Source organism: Oryctolagus cuniculus, chromosome 3 (assembly GCF_051225735.1).
Source record: "Oryctolagus cuniculus isolate XC-2025 breed Fujian yellow rabbit chromosome 3, ASM5122573v1, whole genome shotgun sequence".
Taxonomy (NCBI): domain Eukaryota; kingdom Metazoa; phylum Chordata; class Mammalia; order Lagomorpha; family Leporidae; genus Oryctolagus; species Oryctolagus cuniculus.
The window spans coordinates 30,215,373-30,241,591 of record NC_142869.1 but is presented as its reverse complement, the minus strand read 5'-3'; the positions used below and the strand labels follow the sequence as shown (position 1 = coordinate 30,241,591).

The window sequence follows — 26,219 nt, the reverse complement described above, 5'->3', positions numbered from 1 at the left end:
TAAATTGTGTTGTTTTGATCCTCTGGCTATAGAATTTCTTGACTGTTCTTGGTCAAGAGATCAAGATCTGACAAGTGGGCTATCCGAATCTTAAAGCAAATGGATGGTCTAAGCCATGCACTTAATTATACTTCTTTAAAGGGTTATGATAGTATTATCTAGAACAACTGTAATGTATCCTATTTTTAAAGGTCAATCTAAACAAAAGATCAACAACGTGACTTTTCTATCCATTTCAGCTTTGAGGGAATTAAATAATTTGTTAAATTCTTAGGTAATTAATAGCATTTTCATATTGAATTGATGAGAGAAATTTATATATTAACCTAAAAGAAATGCTTAGTTCCAATTAGATATATTTCATTTCATTTCTTGATTTTATTTTTTAAATTATTTATTTACTTATTTTGAGAGACAGAAAAATAGAGAGAGCTCTCTTCCTCTAGTTCATCCCCCAAATGACCTCTCTAGGAGGAGCTAGGAATTCAATCCAGGTCTCCCACATGGGTGGCAGAAAACTAAGTACTTAAGCCATCAATTGCTGAGTCCCACAGTACACATTAGCAGGAAGCCAAAATCAGAGGTGAAGTATGACTTGATCCTTGGTACTCCAATATGGGATGCTCCTGAAACCTACTGCAACACAAGGCCCCCTCCACCTACATGTTCTAATTCTAAGTATTTAAAAAAAACTTAGGAGGAAACTAATACTACTATTAATAATATTAGTAATAGCAAATGACTATTACTTTCATAAGAAAGTTTAAAAAAAATCAATTCACTGGATATTTTTCTCCTTTTTGCATTCTGCATGTCAAAACCCAAGTTCATTTTTATCTTTCATTTAAAATAGGCTATTGGTTGCTTCTCTCATCAAGTTGAAAAATAAGATTTGTGACCAAAACTTTGAAAAGATTAGAATAAACTTGCTTTCTCAGAGCGTTACTGGATCAAAAAGGCCGGCACGGGAAAAGTAGCTTTTTCTTTTAAAAATTGCATTATTTTGGCATATATCATAAAACATGGGGTTATTTTCTCTAAGCCACTTCTCACCTAATTTTTTTAAGTCCTGTTTACGATAAGAAAAGAAGCAAATCATTTCATTGGAAACAAATGTAGTAGCCATTTAGAAAAACCACATTTTAGAAGTGGAAGTTTATTCAGAGGTCAGTAGTCCTCCACCGTCATGAATGTATCTGCCACCTAGCTGAAAAAAGCAGTGTTTGAAATGCCCTATGGATCACATGTAACTAGCACATGTACTCTGAGTGTGACGCTGGAAATACTGCTCAAGAACTTAGCTATTTTGGTGACACAACTTTCCTTTCTAGTTGGATTTTGCTATTTAAGGGTCAACTGAAGCTATTCCAGCTAATAATTCAGGATCTTAGGATGGCAATTAATGGATAGTTTTGAATTTAATTTTTTCAGTATGAAGGAAAAAAAACTTTCAAATTATGTTTAAATGAAAATTTTAAAATATTAAGTATTTCTTTCAATTGGATAATGAACCTCAAAAATGATTTCAACTTTTCCTCTTGTTCTCTGATGCATCTTTTTTTAAGATTAAAAACTCAATAAACACAAAGTTCTTCTCCAAGTCATTGAAAAAATAAAAATTATTAGGCCGGCTCCATGGCTCGCTAGGCTAATCCTCCGCCTTGCGGCGCCGGCACACCGGGTTCTAGTCCCGCTTGGGGCTCTGGATTCTGTCCCGGTTGCCCCTCTTCCAGGCCAGCTCTCTGCTGTGGCCCGGGAGTGCAGTGGAGGATGGCCCAAGTACTTGGGCCCTGCACCCCATGGGAGACCAGGATAAGCACCTGGCTCCTGCCTTCGGGTCAGCGCGGTGCACCGGCCGCAGCGCGCTGGCCGCGGCGGCCATTAGAGGGTGAACCAACGGCAAGGGAAGACCTTTCTCTCTGTCTCTCTCTCTCACTGTCCACTCTGCCTGTCAAAAAAAAAAAAAAAAAAAAAAAGTGACCAGACAAAATTTGTTGATTCTGATACTCAGATATCCTGGCAGAAAGTCTTTATCATCAGTGTTACTTATCTGAAATTTTTTCAATGAAGATTTCTCTCCTATCTTGTAGTTAAGTATTTATTTTAGCAACATTATCAAAGAAAATTAGAAGGATGGCATACATATAGATAGATAGATAGATAGATAGATTTAGATATATATATTATTTTTCTTTTTCTGCCATGGTACTTCAGTTTTCAGGATTTTTATAATATTTTGAATTACATGTATCTTCTTTCATAACATTATTGTACTGTGGCTCTTGATTTTGTCTGTATATACACATAATAATTTGAAAATTATGAAGAATGATTAAATCTTTTTATTAGTGACTTAAATTCTGCTGGTTTCTTTCAGGTTCTTTTATAGGGCTACAATTGTGAAAATAAAATAGACAGTCATAGAGGATGGACAATCACTTATTTAAAACATTCGTAGTTCATGAGAGACTTTCCAAGAAGAACACATATAAGGTTAATGTTTGTGAACTTGCTCAGTCATCCTTATAAATGTATTAGGACAGGAAGTTATAAGCAAAATGCAAATACACAGAAGACATGTTGGTCTCTTGACGTGCTGACTGAGTGTGCCCATAATGTTTTGTGAACCAAATGATTTTCCCACCACATGATTCCTAAATTCCATGTTCCTCCAGGTTACTAGGATACTAAAGGTTGCTTCAGTTATACAAGATGATTCATGTATATGGAGAACTTGTATTTTTAAAGTTCATTCCAATGACATTTTTTGGGAATCTGAAATATTTTTTTCATTTTTCTGTGATGTCCTCAGTGGCAGGCATCCTTACGTACTGCAGGGATGAAAGCATCGATTCCTCCATAAGGGAAACTAGCCTCACTCCTGGTCCTTTGAAGTATGTCAATACAGATGTAACTTTAAAAGCATGAAGAGACCTTTATGTGCAGGAGTACTGACACATACATGATCACACATGCACATTTTATTTTGTTTTTCTCATAGTTACTCTAAGGGCAAATTCATTTGTTTGATATTTAATCTTTCCACTAATGTTGATAATAATGCCATATACTAAGATCTTTTGGCAATGTTACGAATTTTGAGACATAACAGAGAAAATAATGCAATTTTTCACAAGTCTGTAACAATTATAATGGTTCTGACAAAATGCAAATCAGAATATTTCCAAATTCCAAAAACATTATCAGTTCCTATAGTGACTAAATGTATATATTCAACTTACTGATATTAAAGCTATTTGAAAATTTCATGGGGGAAGGCTGCTCAAGAAATTTACCTTTCTCAAATTAATTTAGATCAATAAAATTTTATAACTTGATCTAACTAGTAAATGACTAATACAGGGCTTCAACAATATAAATATGCATGCATTACTACATTGGAAACCACCAAACACGCCAAGAACAAACACCTTTGACTAGAATGTGATAAGTATAAAACTAGAGTTGGACTGGCTTTATATTCACTTACTGTGTCTCTTCTGCTAAGTGTGTTTTTTTTCCTGTTTCCATCTGGGAACTTTAAATTAGAAGTTAAATTTTTCAGTAGGTACCATTTCTGATCTGTGCTTTTCTAACTAGTTTTTGACTCCATTATATAGTATCCTTAACCCAAGTAACCCTTTAACTCATAATCCTATTAATTTTCCACATCTTCCTCCTTGATTAAGTGTAAAAGCTAAGCCAGTTCTGTAAAACTTCTAAAGGCTTCATTTGAGCACCTTAAATTGTAATCTAAATAAGGTTAGAGATTGGGACAGGTGCTATGGCATAGTAGGCTAAGCCTCTGCCTGCTGTGCCAGCATCCCATATGGGCACTAGTTTGTGTCCAGCTGCTCCTCTTTCATTCCATCTCTTTGCCTATGGCCTGGGAAAGCAATAGAAGATGGCCTAAGGCAATAGAAGATGGCCTAAGTATTTAGGCCCTTGCACCCATGTGGGAGACCCCAGAGAAGCTCCTAACTTCAGATTGGCCCAGCTCCAGCCATTGTGGTCATTTGGTAAATGAACCAATGAATGGAAGATCTTTTTTTCTGTCTCTCCCTCTATCTGTAGCTCTACCTCCCAAATAAATAAATCTTTTTAGAAAATAAGATAAGGTTTTTAATACATGGTCAAAATAGTTAGAGAGACAGACAGACAGACAGACAATCCTCACTAGTTTGCATGTTGGTGCTTGTAGAAAGATCAGTCAAAATCTGTGGCCATCCTACAAAATCTTTAAAAGCAAAAATAAAATATGTCCTTCAAAAAGACTGCCTACCTTCAAACACTATTTAAATGTAGGAATTCCCTGTCTTATTTCTAATTTCCCATCATGATCAAACATAGCTCTGTTGTCTATAGGTGCAAAGTAAATTCTCTTAAATTTAAATACCAAAATTTAAATACCAAAATCTTAAATTTAAATACCAAAAATGAACTTCCTCCAATCATAATTCCTTATCTTAAGTGCATTTATCTCCGTCAGCCAACTGCCTCAAATACATTTCCCTGATAAACTAAATTAATCCTTGTTTTAATCACTGAATCTTTGGGAAAAACTTTGGAAGAAAACACTGGCAAACAAAGATCTGTAGCTGCAGTGTTGGCTAGTGTGACCCTTTAATTTCAATAGGGGTCTCACATGCCAACACTGGCCTCTTTAATTAATGTGAAGGTGCCAGGGAAACAAATAAACAAAAATCCAACAATCTGCTCTTTTAATTTCCTTCATCACCAGTTGATTACAGGAAATAGTTTCAGAGGGACCGTTTACTCTCCAAATTAAGGAAAGAGGAAAGGCAAGGAACTTTTCTTCTTTCCATACTTCTGTGAATTTATCTCGCGTATTCTTTAGCAGAGCACTTGAAACTACACAGTGCTTTCCTTGTTGACTGGTTTCCATCAGTAGGAGCAATTAGCATTGGTTTCCTAGGCAACCCTCCTGTACCCTACTGTGAGAAACCTTTTCTTGACAGGAGCATTCTATCTTAAATGATTTTGTTTTCCTTCTTCCACAAGTGTATGGTAGGCTTATTTGTCATTTCTTTTAAAATAGCATTACTATGTCCATGATTCTCTGAAGCAGAAGCATTTACTGGCTTTTATATTACATATGATTGAATTTACTATCAGTGTCTCTTACTTTATCTCTTAACCTAAATAAAATCAACAAAAATATGTTGTTAGACGTTTGTCAACTTTCATGGCTTGTTTTTTTCATAGTCTAATTGATGGGCCTTTGCATGTTCTAGTAATCATAGCTGGTCCTAATGAAAATGCAAAGAGTATACATTCAAAATAAATTTCTGAGACTATCAACAATGTCAGTGTCATATGTCACTCAGAAGCAAGTTGCCATTTTCAGGGCTATTGAGAAAGTTTCAACTCCATTATTTTGTTATTAGTCAACCAAGTAATATTGATGAACTAATAGGACAAAAATAACTAAACAGAAAATATGTGCTAAAATCAGAACCTGAACCTGTCTTAAAAATGTTGGCATTTAAGTACTGTGATCAGAAGTGCATGGCTGTGGCTGTGATGCAGCATGAATCGTCATCATGGTGAAAAAAACAGGCTAAATTGGGTATAATGCTGAGTATTTTGGTACAACACTAGGGTAAATGTTACTTTATGTAAAATTTTTTATCATGTTATTTTAAATCATTAATAAATGACAGGAGCCTGGTATATTGTCTATTTGGTAAGGAAAAATCATCAGGAAAAATAACATTTCACATTGTGACAAAAACTTTCAAGTCTTACCTAAATTTGGTTAGTCAGATGTACAAATTAAATAAGCACTTAACTTTTGTTATTTCATTTAATAGTCACAGCACACCAAATGATAAATACTACTTGTATTCCTACTTTACAGATGGTAAATCTGAAGGTAAGAGAGATTATCATGGAGGCAAGGTTTTGAGGCTACTAAGAGGTGGAAGCAGAGTTTGACTCCAAATTTTCTGTCACTGGAATTGACTCTTTTGCAAAATATTTGCACTACACTGATGTAAACTAAAGTGATACCTAAATGGGGCCATTAAGATGCCTTTATGCATAATTTTGCCAGTTTTTCCTTCTGGACAATGTATAAATGTGTAAAATAAATAGTACAGGCAAAACTGCCTAGTGTAATTTATTTTAAAACTTGGTATAAATAGTGATGCTTATTCATCAGGTGAAATGCAGATAGCTTAGCGTGATACCTTTTGGGTATTATCAGGTAACTTTTTGCATTTATTTTAATGCTGAATTCCCAAGGTATGCGTTTTTGTTTTTTCAATTTTTTCTGGGATATCTTTTTCTTCTGTGCCACTTCCTCTTCTGGTTTAGGAACAATTTTTCCTTTTCAGTGAGGTTCATCTCAGTGTGGCAAGGGAAGCTCATGTATGGGTTAATCCGAACTCAGGTAGTGACAGAGGCGCATCTTGGATGATTTGTTCAATGGGGGATGTTCAATGGCCAAAGACTCTACATCAAACCCTTAAGTTCAGCATTATTTTCTGTATTTTTAAGCATGTGCAACAGAAACTCAGCACTGTTTTTGGGCCACTGACCCTGTCTAGTCACACTATGTGGCCTGGGCACACCGACTAACTCTACCCTTGTAACTAGAGAATGGCACATGTTGCTTCTTTTGTGTGACATCTCTCAGATACATGGTAATTTTTCAGATATGCATAATCTTGATGGCTGGCCATTTTCTTTGGTGTTCTTCAGTAACCTCTTAATTTGCATCATTTGTGGGTTTTTCTGGATCAAGTGAATAGCAAACAATTTTCACAGACCACCAGAGGCTGCTTACAGCAATAGCTCAACTAGTTCCTTATACCTGTTTAGCTCCTGTACGTTCCACTTATATGTTTCCCCAATAATGAAAAAACAATATTTATTTATACTATTTATTTTACCCACTGAAGGATGCTTTGATACTTGTAGAAACTGCCAAATTACCATATTGATTGACACTACTAATAAAATAATAAGTTAATATTTATATGTTGGCTTTAAGGGTCTCATGGCCAGGCAAAACTGCCTTTCCTCATTAATTACACTAAAATCCTAACATTCATGAAAGAAAGACTAGAAATACATATCACACATACTTCTTAAGGTTATTTCTAACATAAAGGAAAAAAGTATACTTCCAGAAAAATTTTACAAGTTCAAAAGCAAAGTAGTTGAACCTTTCAAAATAGCAGATTGTAATAAGGAGGTTATATCTTTAGCTATGAAGATAAATATTACTTTTCAATTATGTGTAATTAGTAAAATACTTCAATTTTTGTGTATTCTAGAGTCATTTTTAACCTTCCAGACAAGTAAGTCCTATTCACACTTTACACACATGTTTAATGGGGAAAAATTAGAGTAGAAAGGAAATGAAATAGCAGGTAGAAAAAGTAAGTAATGAAAAATTAAAATGAATTCAAATCTCTTATCTTAAAGAGGTTTCTCCTTGCAAACTGTCCTCAGGAATAGACTATCCCAGTGCCTTTTGAGGCACTGTCTAGAAGCTAGTCCGGAGTTAGGACTGCTGGCGGGAATCTTGAGCATATGGTAGACCAAGACCTACACAGCTAGGAAGTGGGAATGAAATCAGAAAATAAATAACAAAGATAAGTTTTACTACATAGCTTTGTCTTGGAAAAAATACTTCTGTTGGCCATCAACACAGCTACCAACATCATAGAGAGTGGTTTAACTTACTGTCAGGTGGTTGTAAATGGGTTAGTCAGGCTGGACCATTAATGCCTTTCACTTTAGCTTTTTTTTTTGACAGAGTTAGAAAGTGAGAGAGAGAGCGCGAGACAGAGAGAAAGGTCTTCCTTCCCTTGGTTCACCCTCCAATGGCCACTGCGGCCGGCGCACCGTACTGATCCGAAGCCAGGAGCCAGGTGCTTCCTCCTGGTCTCCCATGTGGGTGTAGGTGCCCAAGCACTTGGGCCATCCTCCACTGCCTTCCTGGGCCACAGCAGAGAGCTGGACTGAAAGAGGAGCAACCGGGACTAGAACCCGGCAGCCATATGGGATGCCGGCACTGCAGGTGGAGGATTAACCAAGTGATCCACGGCACCAGCCCCTAGCTTCTTTTTTTTAAATAGAAATATTAAAGTATAAAATCCAGAAGAATAGTGATTAGGGAAAATGAAGGCAATTTGTTGAAGAACTATCTGAAAGTTCTTTTCATTTGAGTTCCTTGATGTGCTATGCCTGTTATGTAATTATATAACAGTCTGTGCAACAACTTGTGAGATTGGTACTTTGTTATTTCTATTTTATTCATGAGACATTGAAACACAACAAATGTGGATAAATTGCTTGGGATAAAACACTTGTAAAGTAGCAGTGTTGGAGTTTGTTAAATCCCGTGAGATTTCTTCTTATGCATGCTGTAAAAGAAAATTATTCCTTAGATAGGTAGAAAGATATGATGGATGGAGAAGGGCATTTAATAGATATTTGTAGAATTAATGAAGAAATTATATATGTATATAATCACGTTATTGTCTTTATATTCTTAATTTCCTAAGTCTGATTTTATGTCTGTCTTCCTTTTTATGTTTCTTTGGAATATTTCCCAGTAATCTTCCCAGAGTGCTACCACATGACCTCACTCATATGTGGAATCTATAAAAGTTGATGTCATGAAGTTGAGAAAACACTGGTGGCTACCTGGGGCTGGGGAGAGTAGGGAGCAGAAGGAATATGGAAATGTTGGAGTATGATAGGTGTAAGAAGTTCTGGTATATTATTAATTATAAATAACCATAATATACTATACATTCTTTTAAAGATTTATTTATTTATTTGAAAGGCAGAGTTACAGAGAGACAGAGAGAGAGAGAGACAGGTAGGTCTTCCATCCGCTGGCTCATTCCTCAGATAGCTACAACAGCCAGAGCTAGGCTGATCTGAAGCCAGGAGCCAGGAGCTTCCTGGGTCTCCAAAGCAGGTGCAGGGGCCCAGGCACTTGAACCATCTTCCACTGCTTTCCCAGGCCATAGCAGAGAGCTGGATTGGAAGTGGAGCAGCCAGGACTCCAACCAGCACCCATATGAGCTGCGGCACTGCAGGTGGTGCAGCTTTACCCACTACACCACAGTACCGACACTACTGTACATTTTCTTAAAAGCTAAAAGAAAGGATTTTGAATGTTTTTACCTTAAAGAAGTGATAAATGTTTATGGGAATAGATACGTTTGCTCTAATTTGAACATGACACAATGTGTGTGTGTATGTATATATATATATGTGTGTGTGTGTGTATATGTATGTGTATATATTGAATTATCACATGGTATCCATAACTATTTATAACCTATAGGTATCAGTTAAAAACTCTTAAATTACAAAAAAAATGTTTTCTCCGAACTTACCCAATCCTGAAGGAATTTGCTCTTGTCCCAGGATCAATGCACAGGAAGAAGTCTACCCAGCAGATCTGCTGATACTCTGCTTCTGCACTGGGAGAACCCATCTCTCTATTTTGTGGGAAGCTGCCACCAGTGTGCTTGCAGGAGGATTGTAAATTGAATGAAGTATTGAAATCCCAGAACAAACCCATGCTCATGTTTTCCTAGACTCATGGGGAAAATTAGTTTTTAAAATATATTATTTCCGGCCGGCGCCGTGGCTCACTAGGCTAATCCTCCGCCTAGCGGCGCCAGCACACCGGGTTCTAGTCCCGGTCGGGGTGCCGGATTCTGTCCCGGTTGCCCCTCTTCCAGGCCAGCCCTCTGCTGTGGCCAGGGAGTGCAGTGGAGGATGGCCCAGGTGCTTGGGCCCTGCACCCCATGGGAGACCAGGAAAAGCACCTGGCTCCTGGCTCCTGCCTTCGGATCAGCGCGGTGCGCCGGCCGCAGCGCGCCAGCCGCGGCGGCCATTGGAGGGTGAACCAACGGCAAAGGAAGACCTTTCTCTCTGTCTCTCTCTCTCACTGTCCACTCTGCCTGTCAAAAAATAAAAAATAAAAAAATATATATATATATTATTTCCTTTAAAAAGTGTTAGCAATATTATTATTTAAAAAGCTTGAAGATAAGATGTCAAGTAAGTCAAAATGAACCTGGCACCCACACAGCCTGTTCGCATATTCTAAAATAGCATTTCTCCTTGTTTAGAGGTGCACTGAGCCTGTTACTATAAAGTAAATTGAAAGAATGATGTCGCAAAAATAAAAGGGAAGAAAGGGAAGAGGAAGAAGGGAGAAGAGTATCATTGTATTCTTGGAGCTGTATCTATGAAACTCATGCAGCCTGTTCTCCACATTTAATAAATTTTAAAATGTAATTAAAATTAAAAACAGTATTTCTAAAAATATGATGTTTTAAAAAATAATTATCAATTCTTCCAAGAGTGATTTAAATTGTTTTCTGACACTTTGTACTTAATTATTTACAAAATAAAATTAGCTTATTCATCAGCTTTTATTTAGCTGTAAAACTCAGACATTTTTAAATTGGTTTTCTCTGAAACAACAAAACCAAGAAAATGCAAGTTTCCTGCAATTTCTCACCTAAACTAACAATATTGTTTCATTGAAACTACCTTACCACTCACAGTTACAATGTGGTACCCGCTCTGCAGGGCATTTTGCTTAGGTTGGGTGTGATTCTACTGACTGAAGTAATAATTCAATTCTCCCTTACTGTCTCTATTTTGACTATTTTAACTTAAGTAATGAAGACAAACAACAGTGTTAACACATAGTGACCACTATAGTAATTTTCAACATATTACTTCTACTACAATGACTGCTACTAACACTAGATAAGACTATTAATAATACAAATGTTTAGCCTAGTTGTAAAAATGCCAGTTAAGATACCCACATCTGGGGCCTATGTTATGCTGTAACAGGTTAAGCCACCACCTTTGACACTGGCATTCCGTATGGGCACTGGTTTGTGTCTCAGCTGCTCTACTTTCTATCCAGCTCCCTGCTAATGGTCTGGCAAAAGCAGTAGAAGATGGCGCAAGTATTTGGGCCCCTGCCACCCATGTGGGAAACCCAGTTGTAGCTCCTAGCTCCTGGCTTCAGCCTGGACCAACCCTGGCTGTTGCAGCCATCTGGGGAGTGACCCACCAGATATAAGATTGATCTCTTTCCCTCCACCACCTCCCACTCCCACTCCCATAACTCTACTATTCAAATAAATAAATAAATCTTTAAAAAAAAAAAAAGATTCTCACATCACAGTACCTGAGTCTGATTCCCTGCTCCAGCTCCTGATTCCAGAGTCCTACTAAAGCAGACCCTAGGAGGTAAAGGGGATGGCTCAAGTAGTGGAGATCTGACACCCATGTGGGAGAGCTACATTGACGTCCAGGCTTCTGCCCAGCCCAGCCCTGGCCACTGGGGGCAGTCGAATGAACCAGCACTTGGGAATACATTCTCTCTCTCTCTCTCAAATAAGCAAATAAAAAATTTTAAGATTATTTATGGAGCATACCTTAACAATATAAATAGTTAGTGGCTATTTAAAAAATTGGGAAATTAAGCATAAAAAACAAATATATTTAGCCAAGTAATCTAACTTTTTAAAATTTAGATAAAATTTGCCCATATGAATTGCTGACTTCAAAATTACGTGTTCACTGGTCTCTCTGTCATTCTGGAAGAGATGCAATCTAAATGAGCCACCTTGGTGAAGTAGGAAGAGCTCTGTGACCCTGTTTGTGCACATGCAAACCTGATTGTCAGCCATAATAAAATTTCAATAAAGAGTGATTGTAATATCAGGATCAAAATTAGCAGATTGAACTCCCACTTCTTTTAGGATCATAAAAGGGGTATTTTTCTGGTATGCTGTTATATAAAGATGGTGAAAACTCAAATCTGTAGAATTTATTTATAATCCAGGATGGATATATATGTATGTATTTTCTTCATATATATGTATGTATGTATACATATAAATGTATATACATACACAGATATATATGCATTCATATAGTATATATAATATTCACATACATGTATACATTTAATCTCAACAGCCTCAATAGTGTTATACAAGTTAATTGGTTTTCTTTCATTCTCTGTTCACAGTACTTAGCTCCCAGAATGCACATTCTTTTTCTTCTCCTCCTCGCTCCACCCCCACCTTTTGTCAGTATGTTTTTGCTTCATCTGCTGTTTAAGAAATATACTTTACTTCTAGGGGCAAGACAGCTAACAGGGGATTTTGTTCTTCTGTCTACATTGTTTGGTTACATTCGCCCTTTGGTACCTGCTTTGGATGTCTTACTTGCTGTTTTCCTTTGTTCCTATTTGTTACAGAGGAAGTGTCTGCAAGGATAGTTCAAGTAGTCACCGCTGAGGCTGTAGCAGTCCTGAAAGGTGAACAAGAAAAAGAAGCTCAACATAAAGATCAGCCTGCAGCTCTGCCTTTAGGTAAATAGAAGGACCTCAGGTCAGGGCCTGTGTCTGCTGCACCCTGATCCGGTTCACAAGACAGGCCATATATTGTGCTTTATCCTTCATGTAATATTCATCAAACACCTCCACTGCGATACACTGGGAACATTTTTACCTTCCTCAATGGGTTCTTTGTAGTATTTGGATAGTTTTTAGGGTAATAAGCTTGCAGTTAACATTAAGTGTTCCTATGTTTGCATTCTCCAGATCATTACAGATAATTATTATAAAAACAAAGCCAATGAATCTTTATTTTATGATTCTCCTCTCTCAAGTAAAATGTGCCAGAACTTTAACTAGAAATGACAGTTTCCTTTTATGGCCTTTGGTGAATGAATATCTGTATTATAATCTTGTGTGAGTCCCCCTTACCTGGCTACACAAAACCTACAGCCAGAGCTCTGTGAGAATTATCATCGACTCTGCATCACATAGGCGGTACCAACCTTCACTTGCTTCCTCTAGGAGTGCTGAGATTGCTCTGCCCTCTTCCTTGGTCACAAGGGCCAGATAGGTAATGCAACAAATGCTTGCAAAACACACACACACACACACACACACACACAGCCGAAGACTTCTAGTACCTTTTTCAGATGGATGGATGGATGGATGGATGGATGGATAGGTAGACAGACAGATATAGACAGATAGATAATTTTTACACATAAAGAGATATAAGAACGGAGACTCTTACATTCAACATGTATGTTTATTTCACAAACATATATACCTGATTCATAGAATGTTATGATTTTTAAGAGCTAAAAATTGCCAGTGTCACGGCTCACTTGGCTAATCATCCACCTGCAGCACCAGCACCCTGGATTCTAGTCCCGGTTGGGGCGCCGGATTCTGTCCCGGTTGCTCCTCTTCCAGTCCAGCTCTCTGCTGTGGCCAGGGAGTGCAGTGGAGGATGGCCCAGGTCCTTGGGCCCTGCACCCGCATGAGAGACCAGGAGGAAGCACCTGGCTCCTGGCTTCGGATCAGCGCAGCACGCCGGCCACAGCGCACCAGCTGTAGCGGCCATTTGGAGGGTGAACCAACGGAACAGGAAGACCTTTCTCTCTGTCTCTCTCTCTCACTGTCTAACTATGCCTGTCAAAAAAAAAAAAAAAAAATTATACATCACTGTTTTTCTTTCTTATAGCCTAGTATATCCTAAATATTTGATATTCTGAACTCTGATCCGTACTCCATTATCTTTTAAAAAACAACCAACAAAAAATATCATGCTGTCCCCAAATAATAATTATAATAATTTAGAATATGCTCAGTTTTTTAGATAATGAATTTTTTCAAACAAGAGGAAAATATCTAATTTAAAGCAATCTTTAGTCAGTTCACTTTTATTATTATTTATTTATTATTGTTATTACTCTTTGAAATATTTTTCTGTTCTATTCACTGCTTTATGAAACCAAAATTCACATCATCTTTAGAACAAATCTAACCGCTAGTCTTAATTGTGAAATATTTCCTTTTGAATTTCCTTACCTACCTGTGAAGGGTCATAAGGTAAGCATGTTGATAGAAAATTCCGGGGTTAACTGTGAATGACTTGCATTTTAGAACTTTTCCCTGTGGATCTTTACGTGTGAGGCCAAATCGTGAAACTTACTCAGTTTTCCAGGAGATGGTTTCTCTGTGAAGGTTGCATCAGTCTGTGATGGCTTCATTTTTTTCTTCTTTTCATTTTTTTCTTTTTCATACAAAAGATAAAACATTTTGACATTAGACCCAGTGGACCAATTGTTGTAAAAAAAAATGCCACTTAAAATCATTATGATTCATCAAAGTAATGTTTACTTCCGGATCAAGCCACTGAACAAGAGAGTTCTAATATGTTTTTCAGTTCATCCAGCCAAATGCAAACTAAAATGCCTCCTGATGTGTGTTTTCATACGGTAAATTACCACCAAAATGAATTATTTTATTACATGAATAATTAGACACAAGATAGCAATATTAACGATAGAATTTTAGTGGGCATTCTAATCCATTTTTATGGAATAGAAAAAATATTTTGGGGGAACATGTTAAATGCTATCTTTGGTTTCAATAAAATGTGATCAGCTAATGGGCCTAAAAATTCGCCAAATGTAGCTTACTATTGAATCTTTTCCTGAATTTCATAGAGAGGCCTTTTAAACAATGCAGAACTGCCCACACATCTACTGGCATAATAAGATTAATTATTGTGTCTCATTTTTCCATTGTTTGATCTTTAGCAGCTGAAGAGACAGCTAATCTGCCTCCTTCTCCACCCCCATCGCCAGCCTCAGAACAGACTGTCACAGTGGAGGAAGGTAAGACCTACTGGGCTTTCCAGGGTTTGTCTTCTGATAAAGGAAAAATAATGAACTTCAATCCATAAACATTGGACTTTTATATTGGTTACTATGTGGCCACATTTTGGAGCTGTGTGTTTCAAATAGTCAAGAAGAAATGAAGATTTTAAATAAACATATCATTATATACTTATATAAAATCAGAAGTAGAAGATATGGTAAATAAAAAGAAAAAAATCTACTTGGCAAAGGAAAGAATAATTCTGTGTTTCAGCTACTAGAAGAACTATAGAGAACCAGGAAGTTACAATACTATCTTGTAAATATCTAAAAAATAAAATAAAATCAATGTAGTACCTAATATAGTGGGGAGGGAGTCAGATTTATTGATAAAATCAATACTTCCCTATGAAAGGGTCAGGAACTGCCTCTGTTTTGTTCACCATTTTATTACCAAGAACCTCCCCAGGGCCTGGCCTGTAGCAAGCTCTCCATAAATATTAATGAATAAATAAAGAAGTTAATAAATGAATCTGATACCAAGAGCAGTGGACTGGAAGCTGAGATTGTGACTTCTTGCCTGCTGAGACCTATTGTTGTCTAGGAATCTATCTATGCACTCACTGGACATGGAATGCCATGGCAGCCTTTCAGTCTCATTGAAGAATATCCGTTCAGAAGCTGAGATGAAAGGCACTATTTTAAAGCAAACAGTGATTGGGTCTCTGACTTAGTTCAACTTTGTGTGTCATTTGAGCGTTACAGGAAGAGGCAGAGAGCTACAGCTTAGCTGTTTTAATAAATTTTAGTTTTCATTTACTAAAATCAGAATTTTAAATTATTCCATTTTACTCATTTCTTTTTTTATGTCAGAGATCATTTTACTCTATTAAAAACTGAATATCATTTTTCATAAGACTTGTCTTTTTATAATTTATAATCAGGTTCCTTTAAAATATTCTTTGCTTTCCTAAGTACAAAAATCTAAATTATTGAACTATATATTATCAACTCATTTATAATTTATTTTGTCACAAATTTGTAAACTAAACTTTTTTAGCAGGATTTTCTTTCGTAGGCTTAGGTCTTTTATTCCCCTGAATTTACTGCCTGAAAAAGTATTAAGCAAACTAAATTACTCTAACTAAACAAAAGTTGGGAGATATAATCAGTGCATTACACCCTCTGTAGTTAATTCCTTAAACTGTGATTTAATCTTTCACTACGTAGAATTGAAAGATTCCTTGTGGCTTTGTGTCTGTTCATTCTTTTGGTACATATTTACAATGCCCCAGGGACTCTTCAAACTCCAGTTACGCACTACTGAACAACACAAACATGATCCCTGCTTTTAAGGGACACACAATCTAATGGAGAACAGAATTTCCAATTGGGATAGTGCCAGGAAGGGAAAGAACAGGCAGCTCTAAAAGCAGAACAAGGGAAAGTTTATTTTATTGCATGGTGAGGAGACGGTTCAGGAGCTGAGAGGCGAAGCATGAGGAAGTGGTAACCAAGCCAATACTGGAGAAAGGGAATTTGGGGGCAGATGCTTTAGGATAGGAAGGGTGCTCTGGTGGGCAAAGAATAGGAGGCATAGATGAAGCTTTATAAGAGCTGAGGGAGTCCATGGCTCACAGGTTGTGAGAAAGGGATAGAATGGGGAAGAAGTGAGAGTAAGCAGCAGCAAGCCTCGTTCAGGGCCTGGATTTTACTCCAAATGCAGAAGGAAGCCTTACATGACAGTTGTATTTTCCTCATGTTGTTGAAAATGGTTCTGAGCTCCTACTTAAAGCCCTTCAAGTGTTAGAGAATCCTCTTAACCCAGAAATGGATGTGCTGTTGATAAAGCTGTCCTCCTAACAAAACTCTGCTAGAAGTTCCAGTATTGACTCTCTTACTCTGAATGGGAGTCAGAGCAGCAAGTCTGTTTTCTGGGTGGGTGGGGAGGTAATTCATATAATGAAAATATAAATAAATAAAATATGAATAACTTCCACATTTGGTTAACTTAGGTATCAACTTTCCAGAATAACAGCTCCCTTACATAACAGAATTGCTTTTCCCAAGCTGCTTCAATACATTTAGGAAAAATACCAGCATGTTTGTTACTGAAAGTCACCCAAAATTGTTCTCAAACCCAACTTGTATTTCTATTTTTTTCTAAAATGCATGAAATTATAAGCAGCTTCAGTGATTTGCTTTTAAAAGAATAATCATCTGTGGATTATGTAAAAAATATTTTATAAACTCTACCACTTAAATATCATGACTATTCTTATGATAAATTTGTGAAAGTTATGTGGTTTAGAAAAACTACTGCCTCTGTTTTATTTTAAACCACACTCAACTATGTGCAACAAATATATAATTTTTTAAGTTTAGCTTTGTCAGAAAATAAATTAATGACAAGTCACAACACAGGATTGAAATATTTACTCTTTCCATCTATGTAGCTTGTTAAGATTCAGCCCAAATTCCATTAATGTGTTGCTTTAGCTGAACAGGTGAGAAGGGATCAGGAAGGTCTCTAGCTTCTCTGGGGCTTCATTTACTCTCCTTGACAGATCATCAAAACAACTTTAAGGGTATAGTGATTACCAACATCCAATTCTTTTACACAAAGAAAGAGAGCTTTCAGATCAAATGAAGTACTTCAGTGATTTTGAGCATACACTTTTTAAAGCTGTTCTGACCCAAAAGGGAAACATGAAAGCTTCTACTAAAACTAATTTAAGATGTTAATTACCATCAATTATAAATATTCACTTACAATTAATGTAATAGTGATAATTACCACAATATGTGCTTATTCTTAGAAACATTTACAAGGGGTTTTGATGGAAAATTTAACAAGTAGTACACTTCTAAAGGAAACCATAATACAGTAAACTGATACTGTAATAGTAAGGATATTGTCAAATAGACCTCCATTTTCTTCTTGGCCTGACCATAATAGTTGTCATTTGGACTGAACAGTTAGAATTCAGAAACCTGAAAACAGATTCAGGAATCCTTCTGACCTCTTAGGTTTGCACCAGAAATCAAGGGTGATATTTTCCCGAGTCATGGATATGGTGACTCATAAATTGCTAAACTGAAAGCAATTTTCCTTCTAAATCATTCTGGGAGCAGCAATAACAATAAACGAAGTGAGTTTTCTTCATTCAAAAGCTTGCAGAATGAGAAGGTCATAGAGATGGTGGAGAACAGTGTAAGTTTGGTCAGCTGTCTTCCGCCATACTCTATGGGACAAAAGCTGTGATGTCACAACAATCATAAATCAGAATCCCTGATACCCAATGAGATGTTGTCCCTTATAAAGCTGACTACTTATTTGTTTGTATTCAAAGGGCTTGACCCACCAAGGCTGAATTTTTGCATGGTGAGCCTTACTTTAACCCCAAACAAATTTTCAAATGCTTTTTTCTTCTTCTTGAGTGAAAGCAAACTAGGGAAAAGTTATTCTTATATTAGTCTTTCGTTTTAACATAATAGTTATGAAAAGAACCATGTAATTTTTGAAGAGTCATAATATCACCTGTCCTTTAATGCACCACATTATTAATTGAATTAATAAGTTTTGTGGCAGAGAAGAGTGCCCCAAACATGAAAGATGTCTATTTATAGTGAAAATGAATGCATTCAATCCTGACTTTAAACTGAAAAAAATCACAGTTATGAAATGAATTCAATTTTTCATAAACCTCTCAACCCCTACTTTGATGCGTCAAATGAAGGGGAAGAGAACAGGTGTGTGATAACTTGTCCGAGTGCACGGAATACACTGATGATGACACGTGTGGAGCCAAGTTTGGTTTTCATACTTTCATGAGCGCTTTCTCATCAAATCCTCCCAGCAACCCACAGAGATAGATTATACTCATTTCCACCTTTTTTTGTCAAGGTATAGTGGCTTATGTCTGGATCGGCGTCTCATCTAAGTCTAGATCTAAACCGCAGAATGCGCAATTGCACTAGGTCCCAAAAGCTGACTCTTACCAAGGTTCTTACTCTGGAATTACCGAAGTGAATTACTTTCAAATGAAAGTCTTTTGTTACAAGCCAATATATTTATGTCTTTAGTGCTCCCAAAGAAATATTCCAGCTATATAATCTATTCATAATTCCTGTGTATCCCAACTCCATTGGTATGATCCAAAAGCACCTGCTAGGCATAATTCTGTAATAAATGAGGATCTAATGACTTCTGCCATTATCATTGGAATCAAGTGCTCTGTTTGCACTTAGCCAGCCCATTACATGTAGCTTTCTGGCATAGCTCTGAAGCTTGTGTTGTAGACTCACATGTCCTAAACAGAGATTTGGAGTGCATACAGGTCACAGTATCAAGACAGGACTAGACTTTGTCAGACATTCTTTTTGAAGTTGCCCTGATCCAGGGCCAAATACTACTACAAAGAAGCTACTTTTCCACGGGAGCTCTTACAAGATGTGTTCTTTGATTAAAATGGAATTTTTCAGAATAGAAAATACTGTTTATTTTGAGATGTGAAGCCAGGCTCTGGATGTTTTTACATTTTGGTACTTTCAAAAAAGAAAATGACAATAAGAGGAGGCCAAAATATATAAAGGGCTGAATCATCCAGTGAGTATTGCCTCTCCACTGCCAGCTCTCAGTTCTCAGTTAATTTTGTGCTGCAGTATGTCCACCACTCAAAAAAAAATAAATGTTGAAAAGCAGAGGGATAAATACTTCATTTCCACTTATTGATGTTTCATGCAGTCTGCCAATCATATTAAAAGTTCTAGAAGTAGCTTGCATCCATGAGAAGTCTACAGGCTCAGAGAGTCACTGGAGATATGAATGGCTGGGACATGTGACAGGCCCAGGTTATGATCCAGTCAGTGTTGTCTCCCAGATCTTGGACATCTATCTGTCTATCTGAGAAACTGTGCAGGCTTGAACTATCAATATCAAACATTATTTAGGTTTCTGCAGTTCTGTGATATAATAAGTGTCATAGCTGAGAAAGTCCTGAGTTTTCATCTACAAACAACTTCCACAGAATGATCTATAAATAACGTGTGCCAAAGGATTAAAAGTACTTCTCTATAAAATGTCATTTTCGTATCCTCGTGGTTTCTGATGTATTTCCAGTTGTCAGGAATCTGGGTGTTGAAAATAAACAACTCTCCTGAAAATACTGGATATTTTCAAATAAATGCTATAATGCTGTCTTCTTAAATTCTAATAGAAATGAAAACTATACTGCTAGATATTATAGACTTCATTGTTAATATTGAGAGTTATGAAAGCTTAAAATTATTTCTCAATACAATAAAAAATGACTAGCAAATTGAGTAGTGAGCCACATAGAACTGAGATGTTATGTCTGCACCACATCAAAAATCACAGAGTGTCACTGACATTGTTCTTAAACTCATTGAATCTTATAAGATCTAAGCTAAGCAGGCTGATCTGTAGACACGATTTTTAAGGAAATATATTTAAATAGTTCATATTTCCAAGCCAAGGCACAGGATAAAAGAGAAATAAGAGCAGTTCCTTTAGCACTTCAATAAGAAATATGCACTAAGAGATTTGAAATATAAAAACTGCCACCAGCTAGTGGCTAAATATACATGGAAAGATGTCTTGATGGATCTAAGGTCAACTTTGTAGAAACAGTCAGCCAATTGTATCTCTGTTAACCTTCAGAAGAGAAGCAGGGCATAAGAATTTAAGTTTATAATGTTAGGGACTCTCTTAAAATGAAATATGGTATTTCCAATGTCATGCAAATGAAAACTGATATTTAAAAATGCCGCTAAGTATTACAGTAGCCTTAGCATCCCAAGAAAGAGTTATGCTGTCAGCTCTGTCTTATCAAAGGAGGAAAAGGAACACTACATTGTACTTAAATTAAAAATTAACAAGATTAAAATTACAAATGATTTTCTGGTTGAAGTCATTAACTAAAAATGAATCAAACTACTATTTGTGCATCCTAGAAAATTAAGCTTGTGTTTCATACAGGACTATTTTTTGCTCATAATCATACAAGCATCAGATCCTAACAACTTCTTATTTAACTCTTAAAAATATTGATACAAGCATGAGAAGAAATAATTTTCTTAAAAGAATTTCTTCCAAAGAATGCATTTGTTTGGTAATGCTTTGTTTCTATTCCAGTTTTTCCTTGGTTATTCTGACTTGTTTGGGAGGAATGTATAGATAATTTCTATTTTGCACCAGGGGTGTCAATGCTTTAAATTCACTTAAATCGATGGCAACATGACTTTAAAAATAGCTTGAATTCAACAGCTACTGAAGCATGAAACATTCACCATCTCCCATTCTCCATCAGCTTGGTTTTGCTAATTCCCTTCCATCCTGCTGCTTCTGTAGCCCCTTGTGTCCTTGTGCAGGTGTCCGTCTCGTCTGTCTGATCTTGTGTCTGTCTTGTCTAGTTCTCCCTGCAGTTTCTTCCTGTGTGTCTGTAGATGAAGGGGCTGAGGATCAAGTGGGTGCTCTACAGAGGTTCCCCAGCCACGAACCTGCCACCAGCGGGGAGAGGCGTAGACTCCTTGCCCCCTCCATCTCGGTATCTGTGCCTGATGATGACCCTTACAATTCCGATGAGGAGTACTATGAGCATCCTTTGTTCAGCTCAGAGTGGACTACCTCTACTGTGCTCCCCAGTGTCACAGCGCAGAGTGCAGAGGTCCACTTAGGCCAGGAGAAAGGTGAACCAAGCATGGTCCCCTTTTGCTCCTCCTCCCCAGCCTGCAGCTTTGACCATATGCATCGTGTTAAGTGTGACTTCATATGGGGGTGGGAGGGATTGGAGCCTGTTTTTTCCACATGAAAGTGAAGTCCCTATATAAGCTATATTCATCAAATGCCTCAACAACTTATATAGAAGAAGCCCTGCTTGAGGCATGTGTACACTTCCTTTTTCAGTATCATCACTTGTGAGATGGTACACAGGAAAAATAAAAGGAAGGTAAAAAAAATTTCAATTATAATATTATTCCTTTTTGTTCCCTGCAAAAAAAAATCAGTGGGGAAGAACATATGCTGTATCCAAAGTAAAGACGATGACTCTGCATATTATGTTTGCATCCTGAAGACATAATATATTTAGTACCAATCTTAGAGTTAGCCTTCTAATTAATAGATTAGAATTAGTACAATTTTAATGTGATAACTCCTTTAAAAAGAAAGGTTGCAGCATAAATATTATGGAGTGCATATTTTTCCTCATGTCACTGGGTCTTCCACAGACACTAAAGAGTCTCCTTCAGTGATTCAGTCTCGGCTCACACTAGTAGGGTTGGGCTATACTGAAGGAAATGACCCAGAACCTTTGTCATCCTGGACTTGCAAAGCTGGGATATCACAGTATTTACTTGGCTTTGGTGCGGATGAAATCAGTGGGCAATGGGCTGTGCTTTGTATCATTCCAAATGGTAGTTTTGTAAAGAAAAAAAAGAAAGCTAAAATAGTTTTACTTAGTCAGGGAGGTTAATTTTCAAATTGGAAAAAAAAAAAAACCTTACTTCAATGAAATGTTTATTTTCATATGCAATATTGTTTAAAGCAAGGACAGATAGTTCCACAGCCATGAAGAATAAGCTCAAAGATCACCAGCTACATTCCTGGTACTAATCTACTTCAAAAGTAGATTTTGGAAAAAAGAACACCAGTGGCTCAGACATCCTCATAAATAAATATAACCCGTATAGAGCATAAAGTTAAAATAAGACAATGGGTGAATTTTTATGTAAGGAGTAAGTAGAAATCAGAAAACAGAAAGCTACAAAGTTAGATAGATTTGAAAACATGTTAATTCATTAGATTTCATCCAATAAGGTAATATTAGTAAAGCATCTATATTAAAATTCTCTTAATTGTGATCAAAATCTCTAATTCTATGAAATTTTTAAAGTTCCCTGAATAATGTTAGAATTTACATTTTAGTAAAGACATTCATTTATTTGAAAACAGAATGACAGAGCAAGGACAGAGGGAACTTCCATCCACTGCTTCAGTCCCCAAATGACCATAACAGCCAGGGCTCAGCCAGGGTGAAGCCAGGAGCCAGGAACTCCATCTGGGTCTCCCACAGGCGTGACAGGGGCCCAGGTACTTGAGTCACCTGCTGCCTTTCTTTGGCACATGAGCAGGGAGCTGGATCAGAAACTGAGCAGCCGAGACTCAAATCCATGCTCCCATATGAGATGCTGGTGGTATAAGCTGTGGTTTAATGTTGCACCATAATGTTGGCCCCAGAATCAGAATTTTAAAACTGTCATATAATTAAAATACAAAACTGAAAGTATCTGAATGCTAAATATAAGGAAATAGTTTAAGTAGTTAGGTTTCTGTCTTCTCTTTTCCCCTCTAAACTGTGTGAATATTTTTCTAAAAAGAAAATTCCTTTCTATTCTGTTTGCATCTTTTCCACAGGGTCATTTTAAACAGTGCACAATCGTTTCCTAAAAATTTACTAAGATGCTTCAATTTGAGTAACTATAAAATAGCTTCTATGTTTTCCTCTAAATTCTTAAGAAATACAATGGAACTTATTTTACTGGCATTTGTAGTGTAAATTTAAAAAAAAGTACATGATCATGTACAGCCTTCATGAATTTATGTTTTACACTGTAAATGTTAACCTTTTTTCTGTGTGATATATGTCACAGGGGGGATATTTTGGCAGTTTGCCACTTGATTAGCTCTCCTTGGCAATTTTATTGCAGAAATATGATGTTATTGATAATGTGCATATTTCCTTTGTTAGTGTTAAAGAGAACTATACATAAAATATATTACTGATATTTCAGTGGGTTAAGTAATATAATCCTTGTGTCCAAAAGTTAGACTTTTGGATTAAACTTTACTTTGATTCTGCTTTTCAGAATATTTTACTTACTCATTGAATGTTTTCCTTTTCTCTCGCATCAAATAAGGCCATGAAGGCAGTCATGTAAACTGATTTAAGTATTTTTTACCTTGGAAATATTAAATAAATTATATCTTAAAAGCTTTGATGGAATTCATAATAAAGCTGTTGAGGTAGCTGAATTATTTTGAAATGAGATATTTTTTATTCCCAAAGTGTCTTCAGTGAAATTTGCATATTTTAAAGCAATCAAGAATTCTTATGTAGGGATTTCCTGCGTTGGAGAAAACAGCACATGTCTAACCAATTTAAAAGGTTTTTTTTCAGTACATCTATACATCTAACTTTTCACAACCATCTGTTACCCAGCAGCACTTGTTTCCAGCAAGCTTTCCATATGCGTGCAACTTACTGCCATTTCCACTAAGGGTAACCAATCAATAAAACCCTTTCAGCTCTTAAATTTTAAAATAAATAGCCTTTTAATGAGATTTTAAAAGGTATCACTATTACCAGATTGCACAGCATAATTCTCCAACCAGTGCAAAATGCATATTGCATTAGAATTCAATTTGCCCATCCAAACAGTAAAAGCGAATACACGCATAGTCCTTGTGAGGTGGTTCTATCAGAGCTGAAAGTGTTCCTTGAATAATATTTCTGTCCTTTTGTGTATTGTTGTGTGGTCATGATGTCAACATCTTTTTCATCCCTAAGAAGAAGAAACGCTAGAGTATCCGGTGCCTGAGGAAGAGAAACCTGCCGCTCTTCCTGAGAAAGAGTGTGGGGCTGCTAAGTCCTCAGACCAACCCCAAGGCCTCAGTGAGGGCCCAGTGGAGTCTAGTGCGAAGGCCCAAATAGTTCCTGAAGAGAGTTCCCCGACAGGGGCACTGCATGAGCAAAGTGTGAAAGAGGTCACCGAGGTGTCTCCAGAACTAAAAACCCCTTCCTCTGCCAGGGAAGGTGTGTCTTTCTCAGGATCTGCATGTGTTCTGTTGCAAATGATTTCTCCAGTGGCTTTCCAACCTAATGGGTTTCCAACGCTGTGTCATCGCTGGGTTTTCTCATTATCCCAAGACCCCTGTTTCAGGCTTCCTGAGCGTGTGTGCTTGTGCAGGTGCCGTGTGGCAGCATGGTTCTCTGCTGCTGCAGCTGATTTCCTGGATTTCTTTGCCATGATACAATACGCTTTGCAGCCAGGCTGATAATGCTATGTGAGCTTTTATTTTTTTTTTTTACCCTTCCCCCCTCATCTCAAATGTTTGCCAGTCACATTGCTAATACATGTATATTTTTGTTTTTATTTTGGGAGCAGCAACTCATATGCTTTTCTTTACAAATGTGGAGTTGGATTTTGGCAAATAGAGGCTTAAATGGTAGAATGTTTTGTTTGCAACCGCAATGTGTTATTTTTTATGCTTCAATGAATACTGGTTTGGTTTCCTTAAGAGTTCCTGCTAATGCTCTCATATCATTTTCTCTCCGCGGCAGCGAATCCCTTTGATCACCTCCATACCTCTTGAGTTTCCATTCATCTAACCTATGTCAGAAGTTCACAAAATATTTCTTTTCTATTGTTACAACAGGATACACAAATATATAAGGTAATGATGGCCCATGCACTTGCTCTACGAGAGATGGCTAAATTTTATTATTTATCCCCAACGCTTAATCCAGATGCCTACACGTAGCTCTAATGACCACAATGAAATACCCTGGGCCTTGAAACACAAGTGAGACTCTAATGCTCTTTGGATTGGTGAATAAAAAGTGTGTTCATTTCTGTGAAGCATCGCTACAGCCAGCACTGCTCAGTGCTTCACCAGCTGGTCATGTTCCAGCGAGTGAGGTTATAACCAAGAGGCAGAAGATACTTCATAGTTAAGTCTTTAGAGAATAATGCTATTTGTGTGCTTTTGCAATATTAATAGTAAAATTCAGAGTTTTCTCAAATCCATCATACAGACTAAGCAATGATTAGGAATTAAGAATTTTGAAGGTATGATAGAAATTTTTTTCAATTCCTCTATCATCTCAAATAATTTTGATAGCAAATATTTACTTGTTTCATTGAAATTTAATCTCAGATGACTTATAAAAATTTTTGGTAACAACTTATCAGGGCTCCCAAAATTGGTCCTGGCATTTGTTGATCAAATTAACTGAAATTGTTAATATTTCTATCATTACTAATTATTTGGCCTTCTACTGATGGCCTGCCAATCCATTTTCAAATGAGCATGTCTATTACCAAAAAGAAATTCAGTAGAAACCAATCCTTATTATTAGTCCTTAAGAATAGTCTTTTGTACCCTAACCTTAGGTACTTAACTCAGTTTGGATTAATTTATAAATTTTTTCTATAAGAAGGCTCATTAATTTTTTCCACTGTAATACATATCATATAATCTTTAGAGCACACCAAAGAACAAAAGGTATTCACAAGTATACTTTTCTTACTATTCCTGTACTCATTCATTTACAATGGGAGTCCATTTCACTTATAGAACACACATAAGTCAGCCCTCACATTTCCATACTGGTTTTCAAAAGGATAGCATGCTTGCATGTTCCATAGTTTTTTTCTTTTTACCCTTTCATTCATCATTTTAAGCTTACTGCCTGAAA

The 26,219-nt window shown here is 36.7% G+C and overlaps 1 protein-coding gene across 50 annotated transcripts in view; it reads left to right on the top strand.

Annotated features, from left to right (window-relative positions):
- MAP2 (microtubule associated protein 2) overlaps nucleotides 1–26,219 on the top strand; it is a 313,061-nt gene that overhangs the window by 251,471 nt on the left and 35,371 nt on the right. For 25 of the 50 annotated variants that reach the window (XM_051849208.3, XM_008259081.5, XM_008259080.5 and 22 more), the window contains 2 exons: nucleotides 12,293–12,406; nucleotides 14,659–14,736. In XM_051849208.3, the coding sequence (XP_051705168.1) occupies nucleotides 12,293–12,406; nucleotides 14,659–14,736 (192 nt within the window). Of the gene's footprint in view, nucleotides 1–12,292; nucleotides 12,407–14,658; nucleotides 14,737–21,153; nucleotides 21,430–24,308; nucleotides 24,555–26,219 lie in introns of all 50 variants that reach the window. The other 25 variants (XM_089329961.1, XM_089329964.1, XM_089329963.1 and 22 more) reach the window with 7 other exon arrangements.